We start from the raw sequence: 27,246 nt of genomic DNA on the forward strand, positions 1-27,246 counted from the left end.
CTTCATAATCCAGATTTTAAAGGACTAGCAGCCAGGAGAGGGGTCTTCACTTTGTCTCAGACAACCCTGGGCAAATCACTTAACCTCTCTTGTCCTTGCTCAATGGGTCTCAACCCAGGGTTCCTGGACGCTTTCAGGTCCCCCCACAGTAATGGAGGTTATGAGGTATGTTTAGTATCTCAAAGAGCCTAAAAGAAACAGTGACTCTGTGTGAAACAGGGCTGTGGCGGGATACTAATGTTCTTATCTTTGGGATATCAAGTTCATCTAGCTAGCTATCTAATCCTAAGGGCAGTATGCTTAGACTATGATGTCTGTGGGAGAAAAGGAAAAAAAAAATCGGTTCTTGATAAAGAATAGGATGGTTTTTAAGGTTATTTTTACCTCTGGAATTTAACGAACTATGATTCTGGCATTCATGTGGTGTGACTAAGTTGAGAGAGAGATGAGAAAGAAACAAAAAGCCTAATACTGACTGAGCCCTTAATTTGTGCCCTGCACTGTGTAAGTTAGTCTGCGTATATTATGTCACCCGTCCTCTCAGGCACCCTGGCATTAAGTGTCCTCGCCTTCATTTGGGAGACGAGGCTAGAGCATGACTCTTGCCACAGTCAGTTGGTCAATAAGCAGCAGGGCTGGGATGCAGCTTCTGCCTGCCTCCTCCTGGCACCATGTCACTTCACGAAAACTACTACCATTAGTTAGCCCTAAGTAATTTTATGTTTCCAACTGGTAACAGGGTGGTGAATAAGGGCTTTTCCCTAGCTCTCTCGCACAACCTCAGTATGCTATATGCCAACATGGCCAACAGGCCCAGGGGCCCAAGCAGAGAACAGAAGAACATTTCAGATGTGTTTTCAATCACTCATCGCTGCACAGGGTTGCTTTGCCAGAAACTTCCCAAGCAAACAGCCTTCTGGCTTCTGTGGGCAAGAAGGCAATTTTCTGTGACTGCAGGCAAAATGAAATTGCTGTCACAGACTCAGTACCCTGGAGGATACAGATTTACTTGTAACTCTCTTTTATCACAGCCCCAGGGCCCGGCCTACAATGCTTGTCTGTTTCCCTACTACAAACCTAACAGGTGCAATCATTAGGATGTAAAGGAGCCAGCTACCAAGGAGAAGGTCCCTAAATACTTCCTTACTAGGGCACGAACTTTCTTCCCCAATTACATTTTGCACAGTGATGGGTCTTCATGTCAATTGACAGCATTTTTGTTGTCTCAAAAGTCCCTTTTCAGGCCGGCGCCATGGCTCAACAGGCTAATCCTCCGCCTTGCAGCACCGGCACATCGGGTTCTAGTCCCAGTCGGGGCGCCGGATTCTGTCCCGGTTGCCCCTCTTCCAGGCCAGCTCTCTGCTATGGCCCGGGAGTGCAGTGGAAGATGGCCCAAGTGCTTGGGCCCTGCACCCCATGGGAGACCAGGAGAAGCACCTGGCTCCTGCCATCGGATCAGCGTGGTGCGCTGGCCGCAGCGCGCTGGCCGCGGCGGCCATTGGAGGGTGAACCAACGGCAAAAGGAAGACCTTTCTCTCTGTCTGTCTCTCTCACTGTCCACTCTGCCTATCAAAAAAAAAAAAAAAAAGAAAGTCCCTTTTCCCTCCTGTCCAAGCAACATTCTGCTTTGTATGTGTAGATGTGAAATTTCTTATCAGTCACTCTTATCCAAATGTGTCCAAATCTAACAGAAACGGTTCTTTACCACATCTTTGTTAAAAGCAGGAGAATAAAGAGCAGTGATTTTTTTCCTATAGAACACAGGACATACAGGGTCTACTATAATGAGACACAGTGCTAAAATATATATCCTAAGGCCAAAAGTTTTCTAGCAAGCAGTCTAGATAAAGTTTGGAATTCAGTAACTACAACTGAGGGCAAGAAACAGACTAATTTAGCCAGAGACAAGATCTGAAGGCGGATTTACCTGGACGACTATAATGACTGCACTGGATTTCTCATTAGAAGGGAGCAGAGTCTTATGAAGACTTCATATTCCCCAAGAGAACCATATTTATACAATTAACAATTCTTTTGTTGAAAAAAAAAAGACCTTTTCATTATTGCGTGTGGACACATGTGGGCTGTGTAAAAATACAAGAGATGTGTAACACACACGGTAAACAGAAAGTAATGATCTTAAACAGGCCAAATCCTTGAACTCGTCATTAATAAATGTCTCTCCTGCATTCAGCTACCCGGGCTGCTAGGAGCCTGTTTTCTCCAAGTACTTCAAACACTGAAATCCAGGAACATTTATTATTTTAATCCATTACAGGCAGTGCTTGATTTAACTTTATTGGTTGTGGTGGTGGTAGCGGTTATAAGTGGGGGTACAGCAATGTTCTTTTACACATCATTTCAAAAGGGCTTAATTATATTTTATAGTTTGGGCCAGGAATTCTGCTTGTTTTTTGTCTAACAAGGTTCAAATGGAGTTCAGGTCAGTGATGAATCAGAAGAAAGAGTCAGAGATGGTTATCTCTCTGAAATGAGCTCATCTCCCTGTACGAAAGGCTGGGCAGGTACATCATGTTCACTACACCAAGCACATGCGATTGCTCTGATAACCCAAGTTTGTGCTTATTAGATGATTTTTATTTTTCGTGCAGCCCTGAAATTAATACATCAGAAATTCAACCCAGAGATTACCTTCTGTATCTCTGAATTTACCATCTTATGTATTTTAAATGTTTCCCACTGGAATCCAAAACATCTACAGTAATCACATAGCATTAAAACAAAAAAATCTATCTGAAACAATAATCACATAATAGATATTTTAAGCAATGCATAAGCCCTTAAGCACAGGAAAATGTAAATACACCCCTCTAAAAGGTGGAGCACTACAGTAACAAAATTTGTTAAAGAATAAACATGCCTGAACAGTATGTATTTATTAATGTTTAAATTAAAAAAAAACTTAAAAATTTCCTTTTTAAAAATTTTTGATAGACATGTTAATATTTGGACATATTTATAGTGTACTGTTCAATGTCTCAGCACAAATACACAGTGGTAAACCAATCAAATCCAGGCAAGCAGCCTTTCCATTTCGAGTGTGTGTGTGTGTGTAGCCAGTCAGCTCCTCTCTTTCAGTTCTTTAGTATATAATACATTACTGTGAAAAATGGTTATCCCATTGTGATCTACTAATGTTTTCATTATATTTCAAATATTCCTAATTTTTAAGAGTATAATGATGTTCTTTTCTAAGTTACTGGTATTGATAATATTTGCTACTATCCAAAAGTCTACACAATAATGTATTATAACAATCAGAAAAAGGAAAATAAAACTTAACACGGAGCTTTTCTCTGTACTGCAGATGACCTCTAAGAGGAGGACAGGAGCATTATAGTATCGCATGCATCTGTGATTTTTATTTTGGGGAAAAGCTATAATTTTACTTGGTCAACTTATTTCTCATCTAAGTTTTAAAACTTTATATTCTAGTCATTTTGAATGACTAAATCGTTCAATAAAATACACAGAAAAATATCACTGTAAAAAAATCAGTACTCTACAGGTAATTTAAAGAGTATAAAAAAAAAAAAAAAAAAGAGGCACATGCCAGTTCATCAGTAGCAACTTTGAACCTTGTTATAAAGTAATAGGAGGGACTCTGACCAGGATTAATAGTAGTACCCAGTCCTAGGTTGGGGAGGAGGGGCATCGAGTTTCACGGACCCTAGGCCATCTGTTCTGCCTGCCTACATTTTACTTCTGCAAAACTATAAACGTACCTCTACCTCGGGGACTATAGAAAGGCATTAGAATTCTTCTGCTTTTCATTATCACAAGATTCAGTAACTCATTTCATTGTCAAGATAATCCCCTTTTACTCTTTCTTTTGCGCTTGCAGGGTATGCCAAAATGACAAATAAAATCCCAGATGTTACAGACCCAATGAGGTCTCCACCTTTCCTCGAGTGTTGGGTTTAAGCTACTTGGGACATAGTGTCAAAAATGACAGGACCCTGATGCCCACACCCAATATTCATTAAAGTTTGTTAGTGATTTGTATAGCTGTCTACAAGCTGTATTTCCACTTCAATCCTCAGTGGCTACTTAAAAGTTAAGTTTGTCCTCTGGTTTTCACTGACAAAGAATTCATTTCCTATTGTTCAGGCGTTGGAAAGAGAAGCTATTTCTTCCTAAAAGTAACAAGAGTCTTTGGGGTGTTGTAAATGGCTTACTATTGCAACATATTCTTTTAGGTAGTCATATCTAATTTAATGCTTTATTTCCCTTTAGGCTAACTTGCGGCTCTACAGCATCCAAAGGCCGCGGACACTGCCTGAGGGGCCTTGCCTCAGGAGATCCAGTGACCTGTGGAAGGAAAAGCTGCAGCTCTGCTCTGTATCAGCTAACGACCCAGTTTCACTTTTCAGTGCATGAAAAGGAACTTCAGGTTCTTTATATTTTACCGGTTGGGAACTTGGGTGAACTCGAGAAGAGCCATTTGATATACTTGCAAAATAATGTGAGCATGCTTTCTTTCTTTCTAATTTTGCCGATACACAAAGGTAAGTACTGCTGGGGCGGTGAAGGTTCTTTTAAATCCCAGCTGTTTTAATCAGAAGAGGTTCCACTCACTGCTTTTTGCCAGGGTGAAAAGTCCCTCAAGTCCTCGTGGACACAGGACTTTCCCAGTGCTGACTAACTAGCCAGCCAAGATGGCCTCCCTCAGACTGTTGTCCTCTGCAGCATCTAGCTTCTTCACATCCTATTTTTCTTTCCTTACCTACATGAAGGTTGCCAATGTAAGTGCCCCTGAGAAGGCCTGGGGCAGCCTCAAGCACAGTGACTTCACAGCTCTCAATTGTGTACTCCTGTTTGCCGAAATCTAAGGAGTGCCACCCTGAGAGAGCCATAATTTACTCTGACAGGGAGCTAACGTCTGTAGCTCCCTCCGCACCCTCCCTGTGGAAGGTGCTATACAGCCAGGTCAGAATTTATAGCTATATATTTCTAGTTTCTCCAAAATGACATACCTCAAGTGGCAAAAAAGATTGTATTATGTGTATACATATGGCAAAGTGGCTGTTTTTTAACAGAGATATACTACAGAATGGAACAGATTCAATGGACAACAATAGCAGTATTACTAGCCCAAAAATATTTTAAAATGTAAAATATAATTTGTTAATGTAATTCATTTTATAATTGGTAATGCAATCATAGGGTTTTCTGCAGTATTATATACCAATTTTTAAAATACAAGAATTATATCTACTAAAATCAGAATTTTAGGGTCTTTTTACTGAAGACACATGCGAGAACACAGTATTTCAGCTGAAACACACATTAGATTGTTACAAAGTTACTATCATACTAGCATCTGCAGAGTGGCATTTTTTAATAAAAAAAAAAATCAAGGCCCTTGAAACTCTCCTACTTTGGGGTAAGCAGAACAGTAAAGGAGTCTAAGAACTCATGGATCTTATTTTATTTTTTTGGTAAAGTGAAAATATTTAACCATTTCATTTTATTCCAAATGTCAAAAACACTGGAAAAACAATTGGAATTACTTCCACCACTTCAGTGAGTAATCTGTAAAAATTTGTCGAAAAAGTGTATCAGAGCGTTTCTAATTACTTAAATGTAATGACAGTATTTTGGGAAGAAAATTAACTTCTCCTTTCTATGCTTTTATTATTTCTTTCCACATATCCACATACGCTCATCAATTTATAACAATTTAGATGATAATATAATCATTAGGTGAACACAAATTTTTTTGTACCTTTGACAAATGAAGGAACATGCCTACAACACATTCCCAATGGTGTTTCCCTAAATATTACTTAGCGCATAAGATTCTTCTAGCATTACAAGTCTATTTCAGAAACTAAATTAAAATTCATCTGGAAAGGACCATTTTTTTCCCTATTTATATAACATTGTCACATAAAGAGTGTTAAAAAATATTTCACTAAAAATAGCTTGCGTAAGTTAGGGATTAGAGTAGTTTCTGCCGCTATAATTGTTCCTTTGTAGTTTTTTCCATGATGTTTTCGCACAGTGTTTTTGACTGTGTTTATTAAAGTCAGCACATCAAAAAGGATCAAAGAGAAAGTGAGTGAGAACCAAAGAAACCCCAAGTGTGTTGTCTCATTGGGGAGCTATGCAGATTCGCATAAACAAGTGCAAATTGTTGAGGTTTTAATGAAAATTTTCTACAATTATTTTATCTTAAGTCATTCTATACAATAACATCTGTACAGCAGATGGCTATACTGTACCAAGGCAATGCTCCTTTTTCTTTCTCTGTTTAATAGTACATCTGAGATGACTACTTTTGTCACTGTGCTCAATTTGGTTCAGCAAATAATTTGAAAAGTGCAGCTGCTGCAGATGGTCACAACAGTTATATAAACTGTAAAATCAAAGACTCAGTTAAGTATTTCTGTATTAGATTCAAACTATAAAAATCTGACATTAACCCCATTGAGCTCAAAGATATATTATAAAAAATTCTGGTTGAATGCAGAATGATATCACTTGAAAAAGACAAAAAAATATGACTACTGGTAAGTGGTTCTTTGTGTATGTGTGTGTATTTCTGGTGTCGGGTACTTTTACCGCTTACTAAAACTATATCCTAAAACTCTATCTGCATATATTTAATCCAAATTGCAAAGCATGAAAATAGTCAGATATCAACTACACAGTGAAATTGATGCTCAAAGCTTTTTATTTGAAAAATAAAGCTAAAATTAATTTTTGAAAATATGTAGCATCTCAATTATAATTTTCCTAGAAATCAGCCTTTACAAAAACTAGAAACTGACATCTTATTTCACTTAATTATAATTTATTATTTTGCTGATTTGATCTTCTTAAACTGAGTATGCTGTCATATTAGGCAGAAACAAAAAATAGACTTTGATATTTGTTATAGTTTCATAATAAAAATTTTCCTATTAAATGACTAACTTCAATTTTGATTTGACACAATAACTATTTTAGAACATCTGATGGGTACTACACATTCGAGTTGTATAAAGGATGTGTTGGTGAAAGCAGTAGTTTTTACTTCTGTGTTTCATTCGATTCAAGAACATAACTTTGCAAGGAGTAAGATACGTATTTTTTCTAATGTAAAGAGGGACGAACAAGTCATAAAAACAGAATAAGCTGACTAGTTGTATAGCTCTGAGAGAGGGACTTTATTTTTATTTTATACACACTTACCAAGTAAAGATAGCCTTAAAAGTGGATGAATAGCAAATGAATAAAAAAAATAATACGGATGAAAAAAGAGGACCTAGAATGAAAATGGTATGTTTAACTTCTTCTACTCTTTTTAGTTCAAACTTTTCCCTGCTATGATTAAGGTGCAATGGGAAAGGCGTGGGAATGGGTCTGGTGGTGTCTAGACTGCAATTTATTTGTGGATAAATAGGACACTGTAGCCCTCCAGTGCTTCATAGTCTTTTATGTCCCATAAACCTTACATTTTTCATTTCTAACTTTTAGGACAATAAAAAAATAAAGAACTTTTTGCTGGCTTGGTCACAAATATTTCTGGTGAGAAAGAAATAAATCATCTATGTTTTGGCTGGAAAGCCATACTTCTCAACTGTAAAACTTTTTCTGTATCTCTTAAACTACTGTGTTCAAAAGCTATGTGCAACTAAGTTACAGTTAGTTTCCAGCTGCAATTTTGTTTTTTGGTAAGCAACTATGCTATTCACAATTTAAGGATTTACTTTATTCCCTGCACCATACCCAAGCCTCAATTTTTTTCCTTTCAAATTAAAGTTGTAAAAAAAAGATGGTTCTCTTTTGCTACTTTTACTTTCAGAGCAAAATTTCTGGCACTGTGCCCTAACTCTTTACAGTAGCAGTTTTGGTGACTGAAAACTGTTATTTCCCACCTGTGCCTTGTCTTTTTTCTTTCCCCGTCACATTGCTTCTGTCCACCCTTTTTGATTCAGTATGAAAAGCACACAACAGCTCAAGGTGACAGAAGAGGAAAATGTAGATGTCATTGTAGTGACCTTCTTACCTCTGCCCCTACCAAGGACTGTCAGTTTGCAGGGCCCAGGCCTCTGGTTGTTCAGAGGAGGCCCAGAAGCCAGTCTTCCCAGGTATTGCTGCCTGGTAAAATGCCCCCATGGCATTCCTGCACAGTTGAACCTTGCCTTCTAATATACTTTGTGGGTCCTCTCTGCTGCCACAGCAATTTTTCTTTCTTTCTTTCTTTCTTTCTTTTTTTTTTTTTTGACAGGCAGAGTAGACAGTGAGAGAGACAGACAGAGAGAAAGGTCTTCCTTTTGCCGTTGGTTCAACCTCCAATGGCCGCCACGGCCGGCGTGCTGCGGCCGGCGCACCGTGCTGATCCGAAGGCAGGAGCCAGGTGCTTATCCTGGTCTCCCATGGGGTGCAGGGCCCAAGCACTTGGGCCATCCTCCACTGCACTCCCTGGCCACAGCAGAGAGCTGGCCTGGAAGAGGGGCAACCGGGATAGAATCTGGCGCCCCGACCGGGACTAGAACCCGATGTGCCGGTGCCGCAAGGCGGAGGATTAGCCTATTGAGCTGTGGCGCTAGCCAGCAATTTTTCTTTACAAAATAGTTACCAGTGACTTAACATGGTACATGAAAGTCACTTGTGGGGCTTCTGGAAGCACAGATTGCCAGGCTCCTGGCCCAGTTTCTGACTCAGTCGGTCAGGGTAGTCTGAGGATTTGCATTTCAAACAAGGTCCCAGGTGATGCCAACGCTGCTGGTTCTGGAATCAGGTTTTGAGAATCACTGACCTAACTGCACACAAAACTTGATACTCTGTGTTTCCACTACAGCTATTGTAGGCAAAAAGAAAGCAAGAATGAACGGCCTTCCAGGCATCTGCAGGAAGATACCTTAAGTGGTAGACAGAAACACCCTGGCACTTAAATATCTAGGCTCAATGGATATTACAAACTTATATCTAAAACAAGATCACAAGCCCGAATGTCCTTATATCTAACCAGTCTTTAAAGCTTTTAACATCTACACAATACAAATGTTCAAAATGGTGCATTTTCCAATGTTAACAAATTATACTGCTTCTCTCCATGTTTCCACCCCCTATTCCCTTTCCCTCATCTGTGACTTACCAGGTACTTTTTGTGCTGCTTTGACATGAAGGCTTCCACTGAGGTTTGATAGAGATGCTAACAGGCATGGCTTACTAGGATGGGGAACAGTTTCCATGGAGACCACAATCTGCGTGGTATGGGCAGAAATTTTTTGAAAGGAGGAAATAGCTCTCCATATGTTTTCCTGAACAGAAACCTTCGGCACTCCATCTCCATGAACTTTAGGTTTGGACAACTTTGCACGGTAACCTTTGGAGACTAGGAGATCATCCTTATTCCCCGTGGTGTCGGAAGTCTCTTTGCTATGTGCAAGGCCATGTGCACATTTTACCTTCTTTAAAAAGTGGTTCATTTGGTGCAGTTTGGTAAAACTCAGGTTTGCTTTCAAAGGCTTTGATATATCCAAGTTGATGTCGGCTATAGGAGTGAAAAAGATAAGAATGTCACTGAAGATTTCTTATTGAATATAAACCTCCATTTCCCTGGCCACCTCCTCTTTAAGTGTCCTTAGAAGCAAATCATAGATAGAGTCTTTAGCAAGGCTGAATGTTCTATTTCTTTCAGTTGTCACCTGACTCTTCCTACATAGTTACCTGAAGAAACACCCTCCCTGGACGACATGAATGCCTGTATTTCTGGCTAGTCCATCTGCTGTTCCTGTACAGAGACGGCTGCACATGGACCTGAGAGCCATCTATTTCCACCTCTGCCCTCATACTCCACAGCAAAACGAAGCAGGCTTTCCAGTGTGTTACTTCTCTGAAACTGGCATCTTTTCTTCCAAGGAAAAAGACTTCCCTTAACACTCGGAACAATATTTGACACAAATATTGGCATTAATAAGCTCTTATTTAATTAACTGACTAAAGGAGCCTCACAGTGCATGACCTCTTTGTGACCTGCTGTGAACCGCGAATGCCTGTACCTTTCTCTACATTCTGCATTGATGAAGGCCTCATCTCTTACCCAGTGTAATATAGGTAGACTGAGATTTCTTAAAACCTACAGTGCACTGGATGTGAGCCATATACCAGATGTTGTCGTTATTTGTTACTCAGTTACTTAACATTAAAATGAACTACCATTATTACTTCATTTTCAACCTTCTTGTTTGACCTTGTACCACATTTTTGTTTTTATTTTCCATAAGACATGACATATTTTAAATGTCATAAAGGCAGAGCACATCATACATATGTATAGCCCAGTGCCTAGCACTGTATGTATCCCATATGCATGTGTCTAATACATGTTCAAGCTTAAGTGAACCTAACAAGTGCATCTTTCATTGGAGTTTGAGGACCTAACAGAAGACATAATCCCAGACAAATCCAGTAACAACCAAATTAGTAAGTGCACAGAGTGAATATTCTGCACCAGCCTTCCTAAAGAGGGCCCCTTCTCGTGTCAACACCTTTCAGTTTCCTCCTGGATGGCCAGGCTGCCTCAGGGTCCCAGTCCTCTCAAGTGCACCTTCTCGCACCCTTGGGCATTGTGTCTCCTTATCAGGCCTTGCAAAACTCTGAGAGTGTTGGTCCCAGTCAGCTGTCCGTGGGACAGGCTCAGACATGTAAGTCACCCTTTCATAATACTAAAACAGCTCTGCTCCCTAGGTACTTTTGAAACAGGAATAACCATCCTAACTTAAAGGAACCATCTTTAAAAACATTTTATTAACATAATAACTCATAGGCCACAAAATTTACCTGTTTTTAGCATACAATTCAGTGGTGTTAGTATGCTTCAAGTCTCTATAGCCATCTCACCACTAACTCCACAACATTTTCATTGCCAGACTCACAAACAAAATCCCCTGCCACTCAGCAGTCTCTCCTCACCTGTGCCTCCATCCCACCTCAGGTAAACAAATTTCTGTCTACAGATTTGCCTAGCCAGCACATTTCACACAAGTGGAACCATATAATATGTAATCCATTGTGTCTTATTTTCTTCACCTACCATGTTTTAGAGGCTCATGCATATTGAAATATATGTGAGTATTCCAGTCCTTTTTGTGACTAAATAATTTACATTGGGGTATGCTACATTTTCTTTATGCATTATCAGTTGATAGATATTTGAGTTGTTTCTTCTTTCTGGCAATATTATGAATACTGTGGCTCCAAATATTTCTGTGCAAATTTTTGTGTGAACACATTTTTTAATTTTCTTAAATCTCTCTGTGGGAGTGGAATCACTGGGTCAGAACTAATTAGAGCCATCCTAGTAGGTGCAAAGGGGCATCCCATGGTGACTGTGATTTGTACTTCCCTAATGACTAAGGATGGGAGCATTTTTCACATGCTGTTTGTACATACTCTTGTGGAAAAGTCTACTTAATATTTTTCCCACTTTAAAATTGGGTTGTCTTTTTATTATTGGACTGTAGGATATCTTAATACATTCTGGATACAAGCTGTTACCAGGTATGATTTGCAAATATTTTCACCCATTCTGTAGACTGACTTGTTTGCTTTTTCAGTATCTTTTTTTTTTTTTTTGACAGGCAGAGTGGACAGTGAGAGAGAGAGAGACAGAGAGAAAGGTCTTCCTTTGTCGTTGGTTCACCCTCCAATGGCCACTGTGGCCGGCGCATTGCGCTGATCCAAAGCCAGGAGCCAGGTGCTTCTCCTGGTCTCCCGTGCAGGACCCAAGCACTTGGGCCATAGCAGAGAGCTGGACTGGAAGAGGAGCAACCGGGACAGAATCCGGTGCCCCGACCAGGACTAGAACCTGGGGTGCTGGCACTGCAGGCGGAGGATTAGTCTATTACAAATAACAGTATCTTTACTTTTTATTTTTAAGGAATTTATCTATTTTTATAAAATATTTATTTATTTGAAAGACAGAGTTAGACAGGGAAAGGCAGAGGCACAGAGAGAACGATCTTTCATTTGCTACAAAGGCCAGGGCTGGGCCAGGCAGAGGCCAGGAGCCAGGTGCTTCATCCTGGTCTCCCACTTGGGGGCAGGGGCCCAAGTACCAGGGCCATCTTCCACTGCTTTCCACTGCACATTATCAGGGAACTGAACTGGAAGTTGAGAAGCTGGGACTCAGACTGGATGCAGGTGACAGCTTAACCCACTGCACCATGGTACCCCCTCCCCCCAGAAATTTATTAATACATTAGATTCTCAGGGTCACAGCAACTGTATAGTTACTACAACTGAATTCTCATCACTTCTCAAATTAATGTGCCACTAATACAAAGAGAACATTGAATGTAGTTCATGGATATAATATTAAGAATATAAACCTTCTCCCTTCCTTCCTTCCTCCCTCCCACTGCCTTATTTTCTTTTTTATTTTTTGAGATAACATTTTTTGAAAGATTATTTATTTGAGAGGCAGAGTTACAGACAGAGAGAGGGAGAGACAGACAGAAAGGCCTTCTATATGCTGATTCACTTCCCAAATGGCTGCAAAAGCCAGAGCTGGGCCAATCTGAAGCCAGGAGCTTCTTCAGAGTCTCCACATGGGTGCAGGGGCCCAAGCAGTTGGGTCATCTTCTACTGCAGGGCCAAAAGCAGAGAGCTGGACAGGAAGAGGAGAAGCTGCGACACAAATTGGTGGCCATACTGGATGCCTGCATTTTTAATTTACATTATAGTCAAAGGCTTATTAATGCACCATTAAATAAAGAGTTCAACCAACAAGTAAAAAGACCATGGTTCAGCAGGAGTACAGGCCAGGGCTATAAGCAATAATCAAATGAAAAGATGCCCATTTCACTCATAACAGTAAATTATTAAAAAATCACATATCATTAAAAATATAGTGAGTCATTTTTAACCACTGGTTTGACAAAAGTATAAAATAAAGTTTGACAAACCTATATTTGCAGCAATACTGGTACACATGGGCATTTCTTTTTTTTTTTTGTCTTTGACTTTTTTCTTTTTTAGTTTTAGGTTCCACTTCTAAGGAAGAACATGAAGAATCGTCTTTCTGTGTCCAGCTTATTTCACTCAATGATGTCCTCCAGTTGTATCCATTTTGATGCAAATGGCACAATTTCACTTTCTTACAGCTGAATAATATTTCGTCGTGTGTGTGTGTGTGTGTGTGTGTATCCCATTTTCTTTACCCATTCATCTGATGAGAGGCATCTTGGCTGACTGTATATTTTGGCTATCGTGAACAGTGCTGCTCTAAAACATGGTGGTGCAGGTATCTCTTAAGATTTTTTTCACTTTTTAAAATTGTCTTTTCAGGTTTTTTTTTTAAACAGCACAAACTACTCTCGTATTTGTTAAGTCCAATATATATTACTTTGCTTGTTTTTTTGGTATCAAGAAACAACTGTTTATCCCAAGATCAAAAAGAGTTACACCTATGTTTTATTTAAAAATTCTATACTTTCACCTCACATTTAGGACAATGATTCTTCATGAATTCATTTTTGTGTGTTGTGTGATTTAGAGGGGCATTAGGAGATCCAGATCCATTGGCAGCATATGGTGAAGTATGGTGAAGGGAAATGTTTTCATTAAAAATTTTAACATATAATCATTATATATACTTATGTTTAAATACATGTATGTATTGTGGAAATATCTTAAAGGGCGCTATTTTTGACTTGTAGAATTTTGGATTCCGAAAGAGGCTGGTAGTAAAAACATCTTAGGGAAACTGGATGGGTCAAACGACCTACACATTTACCTGTTTGGCCTCCATATCCTTATCTGTGGGCTTCCAAATTCTACAGTCTTATAGAAAATAATACCCACCTTTCACCACAACAAAAAAAAGAGGACTATCTTAGTAGACAATAGTAATAAGAGAAAAACAGAATGGAACTAGAACAGAAAGATGACTCAGATACCAGGTCTAAGCTGTTTGTTTTCCTGGGTTCATAACATAAGGACTTATAAGACTAAGGGTCAGCTGGCGCCGCGGCTCAATAGGCTAATCCTCCGCCTAGCGGCGCCTGCACACTGGGTTCTAGTCCCAGTCGGGGCGCTGGATTCTATCCCGGTTGCCCCTCTTCCAGGCCAGCTCTCTGCTGTGGCCCGGGAAGGCAGTGGAGGATGGCCCAAGTCCTTGGGCCCTGCACCCCATGGGAGACCAGGAGAAGCACCTGGCTCCTGCCATCGGATCAGCGCGGTGCGCCGGCTGCAGCGCACCGGCTGCGGCGGCCATTGGAGGGTGAACCAACGGCAAAGGAAGACCTTTCTCTCTGTCTCTCTCTCTCTCACTGTCCACTCTGCCTGTCAAAAAAAAAAAAAAAAAAAAAAAAAAAAAAAAAAAAAGATTAAGGGTCGGAAATGCTCATCTTGTAACCACAAAAGCAATTTAGGGACTTACCCAAGATGCTGCCAAAATACCTTAAATCAACTGCTGAACCCAAAGGACCGATATTCCCTGACCTCAGACTGGCAAAGCACCTATGGAGCGGCACATGTCAGAGCTGCTAACTCCATATGGACAGTCATCTTCCAGGCACTGCTGTGGCACCAAGAACACAGAAGAAAACTGTTCACAGGACTGGCTACTTGCCTAACACATCTTTTGGACTCAGCCCTGGAGTATTTCTTGGTAATCTTTCTTGACTCCTGTTGCTGAGTAAGGTATCTCTTCACAGTGCTCCTAGAATATCCTGTGCATTTTGCCATCTCGATTATTCTGTAGCCACCTGCTTAGGTATGTCACAGCTGAGGGAGTTCTGAGCTCCTGTATAGGCAGGGCTGTCCTACATCTTAATATTCTGAGTCCCTAAACTGCTGTTCTGTCTCTAGCAGGTACTAAGTGAAAGCTCGATCATGTGATGAAGGACAGAATAAATGAATACCAAAGCCTGCTGCCCCTTTTCACAAATTCCCATAGGGGCACCAAAGACCTTCATCCCAAACATCCACTCACTCTTCTCAGACATGCTATGTTCCCTATTTCAGATGAGGGCTGCATAATCCACCAAGTGGGTAAAGTCAGAAATCTGACTTTTTGACTCCTCATTTCATTTCCTTTTTCCCTGGTCCTAATCCAGTAAAAGATTGAGTTCTGTCAATTTTACTTCTAAAACACTGCTTGAATCCAATCCCCTTCTCTCCAGTATTCAACCGCTCCCCATTTTCCTCCTCCATATCTTTGATACTGCTCAGCTATAAATATTTTCTTTGTCTAGACCAATTCCTTTTAAGCAATCTCCCCAAAGTAATTTCAAACTGATCTGCCTTAAATGAGATCCTGATTGGCTCAGTGCTGCTAAAAACTCTTTACTGGTTCCTCTTTGCCTATGAAATAAGACCAACTTCCATAGAATGCGGAAACGTCTCACTTTTTCTTTTCTGCAGTCATTGCCTGCCTCACCTTTAAAGTTTCAAAACTGTCAGAGTGTATACAACTTTCTTCCTCCAGCCCAGGCTGTCATACCACTATGCCTTTGCTGTTGTTGCTTCCTTTATCTAATGCACCTTTCTTTGCCTAACTTCTGATCTTTAGAATGCTGCTTATCATTTCTCCAAGAAATGAACCCAACAGCTGGGGCTGGGTCAGGTCCAGTGTCAAGAGCTGGGGACTCAACCCAGGTTTTCCATGTGGGTGGCAGGGCCCCAACTATCTGAGCCATCACCAGCCACCTCCCAGGGTCTGCAGCAGCAGGAAGCTGAAACTGGGAACTGTGATGGAGAATCAAATGCAGGCACTTGGATATGGGATGTGGGCATCTAATCCACACCTTCACTGCTAGGCCAAAAGCCTGTCCCTTACCCAACTATCTTAATATGAAATTTATGCCCGCTAGTCTAGAAGACCCTTGAGCACACATTTTTTATCCTTCATCCTTAGCACTGAGACTCAGATTCAACATGCAGCACCTATTTAGTTCACTTCATGCTGGATTACTTCGGAACATCCTAATCTGGTTCCGTGGCAGGCTGCATTCGACAGGTGAGTCGCAGCCCCCAAATACTTGGCCCCTGGTTATTGAATCAAATGCTAATCTCCGTATTGCTATGCTGTGAAGGGATTTCATGGTTGTGATTAAAGTACCAAGTCAGACACTGAGATTATCCAGTGGGCTTGACCTCACTAGGGGAGGCTAAAAAAGTCAGAGAGGTCTGAAGCATGAGAAGGACTCTATTATATGTCACTGCTGTTTTGAGGATGGTGGGGTGGTCACGTGACAAGGAACGAGTGGTCCCCAGACCTGGGGGCCATCCTGGACAACACTGGCAAGAAGTGGGGGACCTCAATCCTTTCACCACATAAACTAGATAACGCAAACAAAGGGAACGAGTTTGGAAGCAGATCCTTCCAGATTAGAGTCTAGCCCAATGGACACACTGATTTTGGTTTTGTTAGACTCGGAGCTGAGAGCCCCGCTGAACCCACTTGGACTTTGGACTTCCAGGATGGTGAGATGATACATGTGTATTGCTGTAAGTCACTTCATTTGTTGTAACTTGTTATGTATCCATAGAAAGGTAACAGAAATTACATATGTACATACATCCATGTGGCATTTCCAGTTTCTAATGTGAGCCTAAGTGAATTTTCAAGGCCTTAAGAGTATTTGTCTCAGCTTTTTAAAAACTTTTCCCTAAATGAAAAATCATCTATATGAATCTATCTTTTTTAGCTGCCTATTCCCTCTAAAAATTATTTCAGGATTACAGGAAAGATGACTCTATCTCTCCCACTGAATGAAACTCTAAAAAACTAGAGAGTATACAGTCATAAAAGCTACACAGAGCAGCTTTTTGGAAAAAAAAAAGGCAAAAAATAGATTGGGGAAGAAGACTAGAATTCAAAATATTGCCAATTGCCAAAATGGTGGTGAGTTTCATATTTTTCCTTCTGTAGCCTCAAGCCTCTTCTGATCCAAATACAGAAGTGGGTATCATGTGCAGACAGGGGAAATATATTTCTGGCTTGGAGGAGAGTGGTAGGAACCTTAAGCACACAGAGAGACTATATACCATCTCCATAGCCCCCTTTCTTTCTTTTCTTCATTCTATTTGTATCCCAGAAAGCAAAAGAGAAAAGAATACATCTCAATTCATTTTATAAAACAATCATTACTGATACCAAAACCAGGGCAGCATAACAAAATTATGCACGAATATCCCTCAAAAAACATGTAATAACTCAAATCCTCAACATACAAAAATAATAACATACCACAACTCAGGAAGATTTATCTTGGAACTACAAAGTTGCACCAGGCAATACACCAATACTGATAATTTATAGTGGGGAGAAAAGACATCAGTTGATGCAGAAAAAATTTTGGAAAAGTCTATATCTACTCAATGATTAAAAACTCTTAGCAAATTATCAATAGAGAGGTGGCGTCCTTAACCTTGTAATGGCCATACCTGAAAACCTATAAGTAATATGATAATTATGAAAGACTGAAGGCTTTATCCCTAAGATCAGGAATAAGACAAGGATGACCACTCTCACTAATTTATATTCAACATAATGTTGGAAATTACAAACTGCACTAAGGCAAGAAAAAGCACGGATTAAAAGTGGAGAAATAAAATGAAGCCTACATGCAGATGAATATAAAGAATCCAATAGGAATTTATAGGTAAACTTCTAAAATTAATAAAGACATTTGACAAGATTTAGAATACAAGACCACCATACAAAAATCAACTGAGGTTCCACAAGCTAATAATGTGCAGTCAGAATAAAACTTAAACTTAAAACACAAAACAGCTTTTTTTTTTTTTGACAGGCAGAGTGGACAGTAGAGGGAGACAGAGAGAAAGGTCTTCCTTTTTGCCATTGGTTCACCCTCCAATGGCCGCCGCGGTAGGCGCGCTGTGGCCGGCGCACTGCGCTGTTCTGATGGCAGGAGCCAGGTGCTTCTCCTGGTCTCCAATGGGGTGCAGGGCCCAAGCACTTGGGCCATCCTCCACTGCACTCCCTGGCCACAGCAGAGAGCTGGCCTGGAAGAGGGGCAACCGGGACAGGATTGGTGTCCTGACCGGGACTAGAACCCGGTGTGCCGGCGCCGCAAGGACAAAACAGCTTTACAAAAGCATTAAATAAAAAAATACTTAGGTAAAAGTTCAATCAAACACAGAATCCATCTGTATGCTGAAAATTAGAAAATGCTTATTTAAAAAAGGCCAAACTAAATGGAGAAACATACTATATGCAACCCATATTATCAGTTGGACAACTCCACATAATATTTCCTTCCAAACTAGTCTCTAGACTTAATACAATTCCAATAACAATTCCAACAGTATTTATTTTAGAGAAGATGATTCTAAAACTTATAGAATAAAACAAAGGAATTAGAATAGCCAGAACAATTTTGAAAAAGAGTTACATTAGAGAACTCAAACTACCTGATTTTAAGAGTTACTATACAGCTACCACAATCAAGGTAGTATCATCTAAGAGAAGGACTATCTATCATTGGGACACAACAGAGGGTCTAGAAAAATGAGGGTACTCCAACGTTCATAGAAAATGGAGTTAAAAGACAAGTTCATTTTAGTATAAAACTTTTCAAAATTCAATGCATAGTTTTTTTAGAATTATAAATTTTTCATGGACTTTCTGAAGGCCCCTAATATAGTCTTAAATGGTTTTTCAAAAATTCGAAGGCAATTAAATGGAGAAAGGATAGCATCATTAGTGAATGGGTATCTATAAGCAAAAAGAAATAAAGAACGTTGAATTCAACTTCATACCTTACACAAAAATTAAGTCAAAATGGACAATATTTTGATGCAAAATGTAAAATTATAAAATCTTTTTAAAGAAAAATACTAGGAAATCTTTAAGCCATGGAGTTAAGAGTTTTTACATGTGATATCAAAAAGGTATGATCTATTAAAAGTTATAAATCAGACTTCATCAAAATTTTAAAATGCATTTGCTTTGTAAAAGGTAGGGTTAAGAGAATGGTAGTATAAAAGATAGTGTTGTGTGTTAACATATAGTGGTAAGAAAATGAAAGAGTGAGTTAAGAGAACAAATGGTAAAGTTAGGAGAATAAAACCATACAAAGGGAAAAACTATTTGCAAATCACACATTTGACAAAAGATTTCTATAAAAAATGTAAAGAATTCCATGGCATAGAAAATTAATTAATTTGAAAAAAAAATTATGTAGGATCTCTGTCTTTAATGGGCTGTACATTGCTATTTAATGCTATAATTAGTAATCCAATGGTAGTTTTTTCACTTTATGTTGCTATATGGGCAAAATGTTGAAATCTTTACCTAATATATACTAAACTGATCTTCTGTATACAGAGAATTGAAAATGAATCTTTACATGAATGGAAGGGGAAAGGGAGCGGGAAAGGGGAGGGTTGCGGGCGGGAGGGAAGTTATGGGAGGGGGGAAGCCATTGTAACCCATAAGCTATACTTTGGAAATTTATATTCATTAAATAAAAGTTTAATAAAAAAAAAGAATTCCTAAAACTCAACAAAACAGTCTAATTTTAAAACGAAAAAAATATTTGGACAATTCACCAAAAAGGACCTATGAATGACAGGTAAGCCCAAAAAAAGACATTCAACATCATGAGTCATTAGGGAAAAGCAAATTAAAATGAGACATCCTGTTACAATGAGTAAACCAAAATATACCGGCAAGACAAAGTGCTGGAGAGGACAGCAGCTGTTGGGGCCCTGGCTGTTGGGAATGTGAAATGATACCACTGCTCTGGAAAATATTTTAGCAGTTTCTTAGGACCCAGCAATTCCAGGCCTATGCATTTACCATAGGAGAATAAAAACTTATGTTCACACAATACCTTATACACAGAGTAGCTCTATCCATAATCAACAAAGACACAGCTTTGATGTCCTTCAAGAAATAAATTATTTAACTCTGGTATATCCATACAATGGAACAGTACTCAGTAATCAAAAGGAATGAAAACCTTGGATGAATCTCTAAAGTAGTAGGTGAGTGAGGAAAGTCAATCTGAAAGCATGAAATGTTGCATGATTTCATTTGTGTTTACTTCTGAAAAGGTCAAACAAATAAAAACACTCAGGTGATATAAAGCAGTGATACAGTGACTAGGACTTAGGGGAGAACATAGTAGTATTATGAAAGAGTTTTGGGGTGACAGAATGGTTATATCCTAATTGTGATAGTGGCTACATGACTCTATACATGTGTGAAAATTCACAGAACTGTACACCAAAAAGGTCAACTTTACTGCTTATTAATTTAAAAACAGTATTTCAATGACTCTGTCATATTGGTGACATGGTAGATTTTCCCACTCTACTGAATTTTTTTTTTCCCTTTTATGTTTCTCAAAAGGCTACACTCAGGCTTGGATGTGCTCCTGACTCTTATACAGAGAGGAAGACTGCTGTAGGCTTAAGTGTTAACCAGTTTCATACTCTTTCCTGTAGTTGGTCCCCAGAGTCTCAGTGCCACTTTCATGTAGACTTGTCTTTCTCACAGCCTCTTCAATAAGGTAATGTAAGATTTATGCTGAGCCCTTTAGTGGTCAGATCAGGGCAGCTTTCTGCAGAAGGTGAGAAAGATGGAATACTATTCCCTAGTGTCAGGAGAGCCACAGGAACATTCCTGCTATTGAAAATGCCAAATTTTGTGGTAGATGAAAATTAGGGGCTTTAATGAAACACCTAGAGTCAGTTAAACCAGTAAAACTCAAAAGCTTTGGTCAGGGCTGGAGTTTGATGTCACAGTTAAGCTGCCAGCTGGGGTGCTTGGACTGATACCTGGATCAAGTCCCTCTCTTTTGCCACCTCTACAAGACAAAGTGCTGAGCCTCATTCCTTATACATCATGTTCTATGCATAAACTGAGGGGCTGGGGCAACCCCACTAGGGAAAGTTGGTCAGAATTATATGTGAAAGAGCTGGAAAATCAAGAGTTGAAATGAGGCTACAGTACAATGTAGTTCTGACCAACTTTTCCAAAAAGACAAATATCATATTTTCCCTGATCTGTGGTAACAGAGTGTCCAAAATCTAATGTATAGGAGTGAAGGTGACACTTTGATATTCCATGATTGTTTTCAGCCCTTGTCTCTTCTGTTACAGAACAGTGTTTTTTCTTCTTACTATTTGTTGGATGCTTTACTTAGCGTAGGGTTAACCTTATGAATATAAAGTAAACTGGAAGGTATATAAAGATAATTGAAAATGAATCTTGATGAAGAATGGGATGGGAGAGGGAGTGGGAGATGGGATGGTTGCGGGTCAGAGGGAGGTTATAGGGGGAAAAGCCACTATAATCCGAAAGTTGTACTTTGGAAATTTATATTTATTAAATAAAAGTTGAAAAAAAAGTAAACTGAAACTAGATCACTGTAAAAATTAAGATAGGGAGTAAGAGAGGAGCGTGGGTGGGAGGGAGGGTGGGGTGGGAAGTTATCACTATGTTCCTAAATCTGTATATATGAAACGCATGAAATTTGTTTGCCTTGAAATAAAATTTTAAAAAGGAAAAACATGTTTATAAATAAATAACTGAACAGAAGTTAAAAAAAATGAGGCTACATTGTAATGCCAAGTATTCCTTTCAAAACAACCAGATCCACAAAGAGACAGGAACCACAGATCAGAATAAGCAGCACCACAAATGAAACAGCACCTTATGATTGTATAAAGTACACCAACAAAGTGAATTCTTCACTTGAAATCCTAACATTGCTGTTCCATCTGATAATTTAACAATTTTTTTTTATTATTATTACTCAGGGTCAACAGACTTTCACATCCTTGAACTGCCCAGTCATTTTTCTCATAGAAAGTTAGTGCTAATTGCAGATATTTTCAGTTTCATAATGACAGGATGATTATATTTACAAATGTGGAAAACTCTGTAAAAATGAAGCGGGGCAGAGGCAGGGGCAGGCATTGGGTGTAGGGGTTACGATGCTTCTTGGGATGCCTGCATCCCATGGTGGAGCGCCTGGGGTGTAGTCCTTGCTCCATTCCCAACTCCAGCTCCTGTTAATGAGTGCCACGGGATGAAGCAGGTACTATGAACTTAATCCAAGTAGCTGGGTCCCTGCCACCTGTGTGGAAGACTTGGATTAAGTTCATAGTTCCTGGCTTCAGCCTAGTCTAATCCCAATTGTTGTGGGTGGGTATTTGGGGAGTGAAATAGCATATGCGAGATCTCTGTCTTTTCATCTTTCAAATAAATACAGTGAATTTTAAAAAAGCTTTGCATTTTGGGGGCCAGCATTGTGGCACAGGTTAAACTGTTGCCTGTGATGCTAGCATCCCATATACACACCAGTTCCAGTCCCAGCTGCTCCACTTCCAATCCTGCTCTCTGCTAAGGTGCCTGGGAAGATAGTGGAAAATGACCTGACAATCTGGGCCCCTGCCACCTAGGTGGGAGACTTGGATGGAGTCCCAGGCTCCAGGCTTTGGCCTGCTCTAGCACCGCGGTTGCAGCCATTTGGGGAGTGAACCAGCAGATAGCAGATCTCTTTCCCTTTCTCTCTGTAACTCTGCCTTTCAAATAAATCAATAAATCTTTTAAAAAAGAAAGCTTTACATTTTTAAATATAAAAAATAATTGAGTAATGCATTTTTAGTCTTTTATACTTTAAAATATTGGTAAAAGAGTTAGCCCTATTAAGATTAAAAACAATAATGAAATGGGCTAAAAAATTTTATTAAATAGAGATACAGAAGAAGCTGTATAGAATAACATATTACGAGAATTGGAAGTATAACTGGATAAAGCACCAGGCACAGATTGTTAATGTGAATTTTTATCCCAATTATTATCATATTCTTGTGTTTCAGAGTTTTAAATTTTTTCATAATCCTCATTAAACTTTAAAAAATGGATTATTTTCCAAGTTTAGATTTCAGAAATATGCAGTAACAGAGAATCTCCCAGCTGAGTCATCTCCTTCTCTGCCAGATCTAATTTCTCACCACCCCTAGAACATACGTGTGTTTCATATCTTTAAGTTACCAAATAAACCCATGCCTGTCAATTATTAGATTCTAATTACCCTTCAAAACTTTCTGAATAGCTACCAGGAAGCAGAATGATGGAATGACTATTGAGCTAAAAGGAGATTAGACAAATACAAATAAATTACACTTATTTTATGCTCCCATCACCCTAGAAGATGACTTAATAGTGAAAGGAAAAGAATTATGTTGTAATAATGAAATCAGAGAGGGAGTTCAAGCCCCAGAGGTGATTCCCCTAAGTTTATGTTAATGCACACCTTGTGGGGGACCAAACATCAACTGGAAAAGTTTCCTGAAAACCGTTCCAGCTATTTTCTCATTTAAAATGTTCCAACTTTTCTTGACCCATTAGTCATCATATTACTTACATTTATGATGTATTATGAAATCTATTACCAAAAACCCAATGGATTCAATATGGCTTGTTACACTCATATCATAACATATGAAAGAAAACTTCTTTGTTAAGAGTTTCTTCCTTTGGAATTTTATTTGTAAAAGATAGTTTTTTTTAAGACAAGCAAGGTTTACTTGGAAAACATTCAGTGCAAACATTGGTGGTTCTATTCAGACACAGGACTGATGGGTGTTTTTTTCTCCATCTTAGAATGGTCAATGCCAAACACAGAAGTAACAAATCCATAACCAAGCCAGACTTTGTGGATTACAATAATTTTAATAAAAATATTTGTATTATTACTAGGTTACAGTACCTTTTTTCTCTTATTCAATGATTTAAACTCAGATTGCTATTACAGTGTCCAGGTAAAGATATTCATTATGACAGGTAATATGGAAGACTGAGTAATCAGAGGTGAGAGAGCAAGAAGACCTGGCAAGTTGCCCATGATAATGAAATCAATGTATTTTTTATTAAAGGTGTGAAGCATAAAGACATCCAGTGGTGGCAGGCATGAGTGTGTTAATTAACGATGGCTCATCAAGTAGAAGTAGGTATATGCTGTCCTATGTACTATGAGGAGGCTCAGAGAGAGACCAAGGCGCCCATCACTGGGATGTGGGCATCATGACTACTAGCAAAATTATTCAGGCACTTTATTTTTTATGATCAAGCACTCACCTTTTACTTCACTGTTTCCCCAAAACCACAATGTAAAAGATGGCACTGGCTTTCTAACATGAATGTAGTGAATGGACATCATCTAAATGAGCTCTTCTTCCTCTATGAAGTAACCATGGACGGTAAAATGCATTCCATTGCTCCAAGAATTCTGGCAGCATTTCAGGTATCGATGTCATTTTTGTTTATTTTTCTTGCTCTTCTTAATGTAGTATTTACTCATCTTTGGAGGCAGTGGATGGGATTTTGGGGAAGAATCAAATGTTTTTTTGAGATAAGTTTAGTGAAAATGATACTATCAAACTGCTATAAAAAAGGAAGATTACTGTGCCGTAAGAGTCAACAAAAATGAAGGAAAAAAGGATTACTTAAAGAAATGGAACTTGGGCTAAACCTAATGGTAGCTGAGAATAAGGGCGGGCAGAGAAAAATGGAGCCAAGATTCCAGTCTGAGAGAACAAGATTTAAAATACAGAGAACTCAACTTATAAAGACCTCCATTGCCACTGATGAGACAATTTGAGGACTGTTAAAAATAATGAGTTCAACATCCACTAATTGACTACCATTGGGATATGCCAGAAAACCAACTCCTGTTTGAAAATGGGTAAATAAAGGAAAAGAATTAAGCATTCACCCTGGCCTTTTGGACCAATTCTACTGAGTAACCCAATAATGCATGAGGGATTGTTTCTCTTTATAAATTTATGGCAGCAGCTAATATATGAAAACAGGAGTGCTAGAATGATAACATTACTGTTGACCCTCCAATGAACTTAAGCATTGCATATCAACGGTTGCTAAAATTGTAAAAAGAGAGACCATCAAATACTATATGCCTACTGATGGTAAAATACAAGACCTTTAAAAACAATCTTGTTTAAAAAAATACATAAACAAATCTGAATCAGATTAAGCCAAAGAGCAACCTCTATGTAGGACTATAGAGGACTGGGGCTCACAGGGTAGGGGCTGAGGAAAAGTTAGACTCAATGAACTGAAGGAGGTAGGTAGTGGGGATTCATTTGAGTTTGGCAGAGAGACAAATCTAACAAGGGCGTAAGGGACAGGACTGAGTAAACAGAGAATTTGAAGTTGGGGCCACTTATAAACCAAATAAGAAGCAATCATGGTATAGATTTGTATCAGAGAGGTGGCAGACATACAGAGGAGGATTTCAAAGGAGTAACTAAAAGGACTCAAAATACAAAGGATGTGCGCAGGTGTTCAGTTTAGCAGTTCAGACCCCAGGATATAATGCCCACATCCCACAACGGAATGCCTGAGTTCAAGTCCCTGCTCAGCTTCTCATTCCAGTTTCTTGCTAATGTGTACCCCAGGAGGCAGCAGGAGTGATGGCTCAAATATTTGGGTCCTTGCTACCTATAGGGGAGACCTAGATTGACTTCCTAGCTCCTGGTTTTAGCTTGGCTCAGTCCCAGCATTTGCAGGAATTTAGGGGGTGAATCAGCAGATGGAAGATCTCTCTGTCCCTCTGTCTTTATGCCTTTCAAATAAAAATATTTTTTTTAAAAAAAAAAGGTGAATCAAATATGATATAAAATCATGAGAAAATATGAATGGAATAATATTGTTATTATAAGCAGTTATAAAGAAATGTGAAGTTTATACTAAAAGAAGGAATGAACTTTGAGAAGAAAAATGGTTTAATTTAATGTGAATATGTTTAAATAACATGACACATCAAATAGGCAGAGGCAGAAATAGTCTTGGCCTGGAACATAAGTCAAAACCAAAGCTAGGAATTTGGGACTTGTCCTCATAAAAGAGAGGGGCTACAGTACACAGATAAGAACAGAAGGCCCAAGACTGTCGGCTGGAAGACACAGACCTAGCGAGGTATAGGGAAAATGCTTACGCAAACAGAAAGTTGGAGACTTAAGAGAAGCCAGATTACGTTCCTTTTTTTTTTTTTTTAAAGATTTATTTATTTATTTGAAAGTCAGAGTTACACAGAGAGAAGGAGAGGCAGAGAAAGAGAGGTCTTCCATTTGTTGGCTCACTCCCCAGATGGCCACAATGGCTGGAACTGCACCAATCTGAAGCCAGGAACCAGGAGATTCTTCTGGGTCTCCCGCGTGGGTGCAGGGGCCCAAGGACTTGGGCCATCTTCTACTGCTTTCCCAGGCCAAAGCAGAGGGCTAGATATGAAGTGGATCAGCAGAGACTTGAACCGGCACCCATATGGGATGCTGGCACTGCAGGTGGTGGCTTTACCCCCTACACTACAGCTCTGGCCCCTCCTTTTCTTTTCAACCTTAGCCTACTCCATATTCCCAGGACACTCCCAAATTATCCTCATTTTTTTCTGCAGAGGTAACAATTGTGACAGAATTAGGTCAAAGAAACAATTAACTGTCAGTCCACTGATGTTCCCACATGAGAGCTGGTGCTGGCCCTTCTACCCTGCCGCCTGCACCCCACCTTCTGGGACTCTTGGGTTTCCATCCCTTCTCCAAGCAGCTGAGGAGACATTAGTCCCCAGGAGGAACCACTGTCAGTCAGACCTTCAAATATCTAAAGTCCCTTCACTCAGCAGGGCTGGAAAATATTTAGCATGACTTAGAGATCCTATTTAATTGCAATATTTAAATCTGAATAAAATTCAAAGTTTTATCTAAAAGTTGAGCTTATTAAAAATTATCCATTTTCAGGCTAGTGCTGCGGCTCACTAGGCTAATCCTCCGCCTTGCGGCGCCGGCACACCGGGTTCCAGTCCCTGTCGGGCACCGATCCTGTCCCGGTTGCCCCTCTTCCAGGCCAGCTCTCTGCTGTGGCCAGGGAGTGCAGTGGAGGATGGCCCAAGTCCTTGGGCCCTGCACCCCATGGAAGACCAGGAGAAGCACCTGGCTCCTGCCATCGGATCAGCGCGGTGCGCCGGCCGCAGTGCGCCTACCGCGGCGGCCATTGGAGGGTGAACCAACGGCAAAAGGAAGACCTTTCTCTCTGTCTCTCTCACTGTCCACTCTGCCTGTCAAAAAAAAAAAATTATCCATTTTCATTCTGCCTAAAATATAAGTTATGGTTGAAAAAGTAAAGTAGAAGTAATGCAAGACTCTACTGCATCTTAAAATTCTTAGTCTATTCCCTATTTGACATCCTGACATCAAGTTTACTGTTTAATTTTGGTAGATCATGGGAAA

At 39.5% G+C, this 27,246-nt stretch overlaps 1 protein-coding gene across 1 annotated transcript in view; it reads right to left on the reverse strand.

The window, feature by feature from the left end:
- VPS13B (vacuolar protein sorting 13 homolog B) overlaps positions 1-27,246 on the reverse strand; it is a 785,675-nt gene that overhangs the window by 173,500 nt on the left and 584,929 nt on the right. Inside the window, 1 exon segment of the mRNA XM_062188180.1 lies at positions 9,110-9,508. Coding sequence (XP_062044164.1) covers positions 9,110-9,508 — 399 coding nt within the window.

Source organism: Lepus europaeus, chromosome 4, assembly GCF_033115175.1.
Source record: "Lepus europaeus isolate LE1 chromosome 4, mLepTim1.pri, whole genome shotgun sequence".
Classification (NCBI taxonomy): domain Eukaryota; kingdom Metazoa; phylum Chordata; class Mammalia; order Lagomorpha; family Leporidae; genus Lepus; species Lepus europaeus.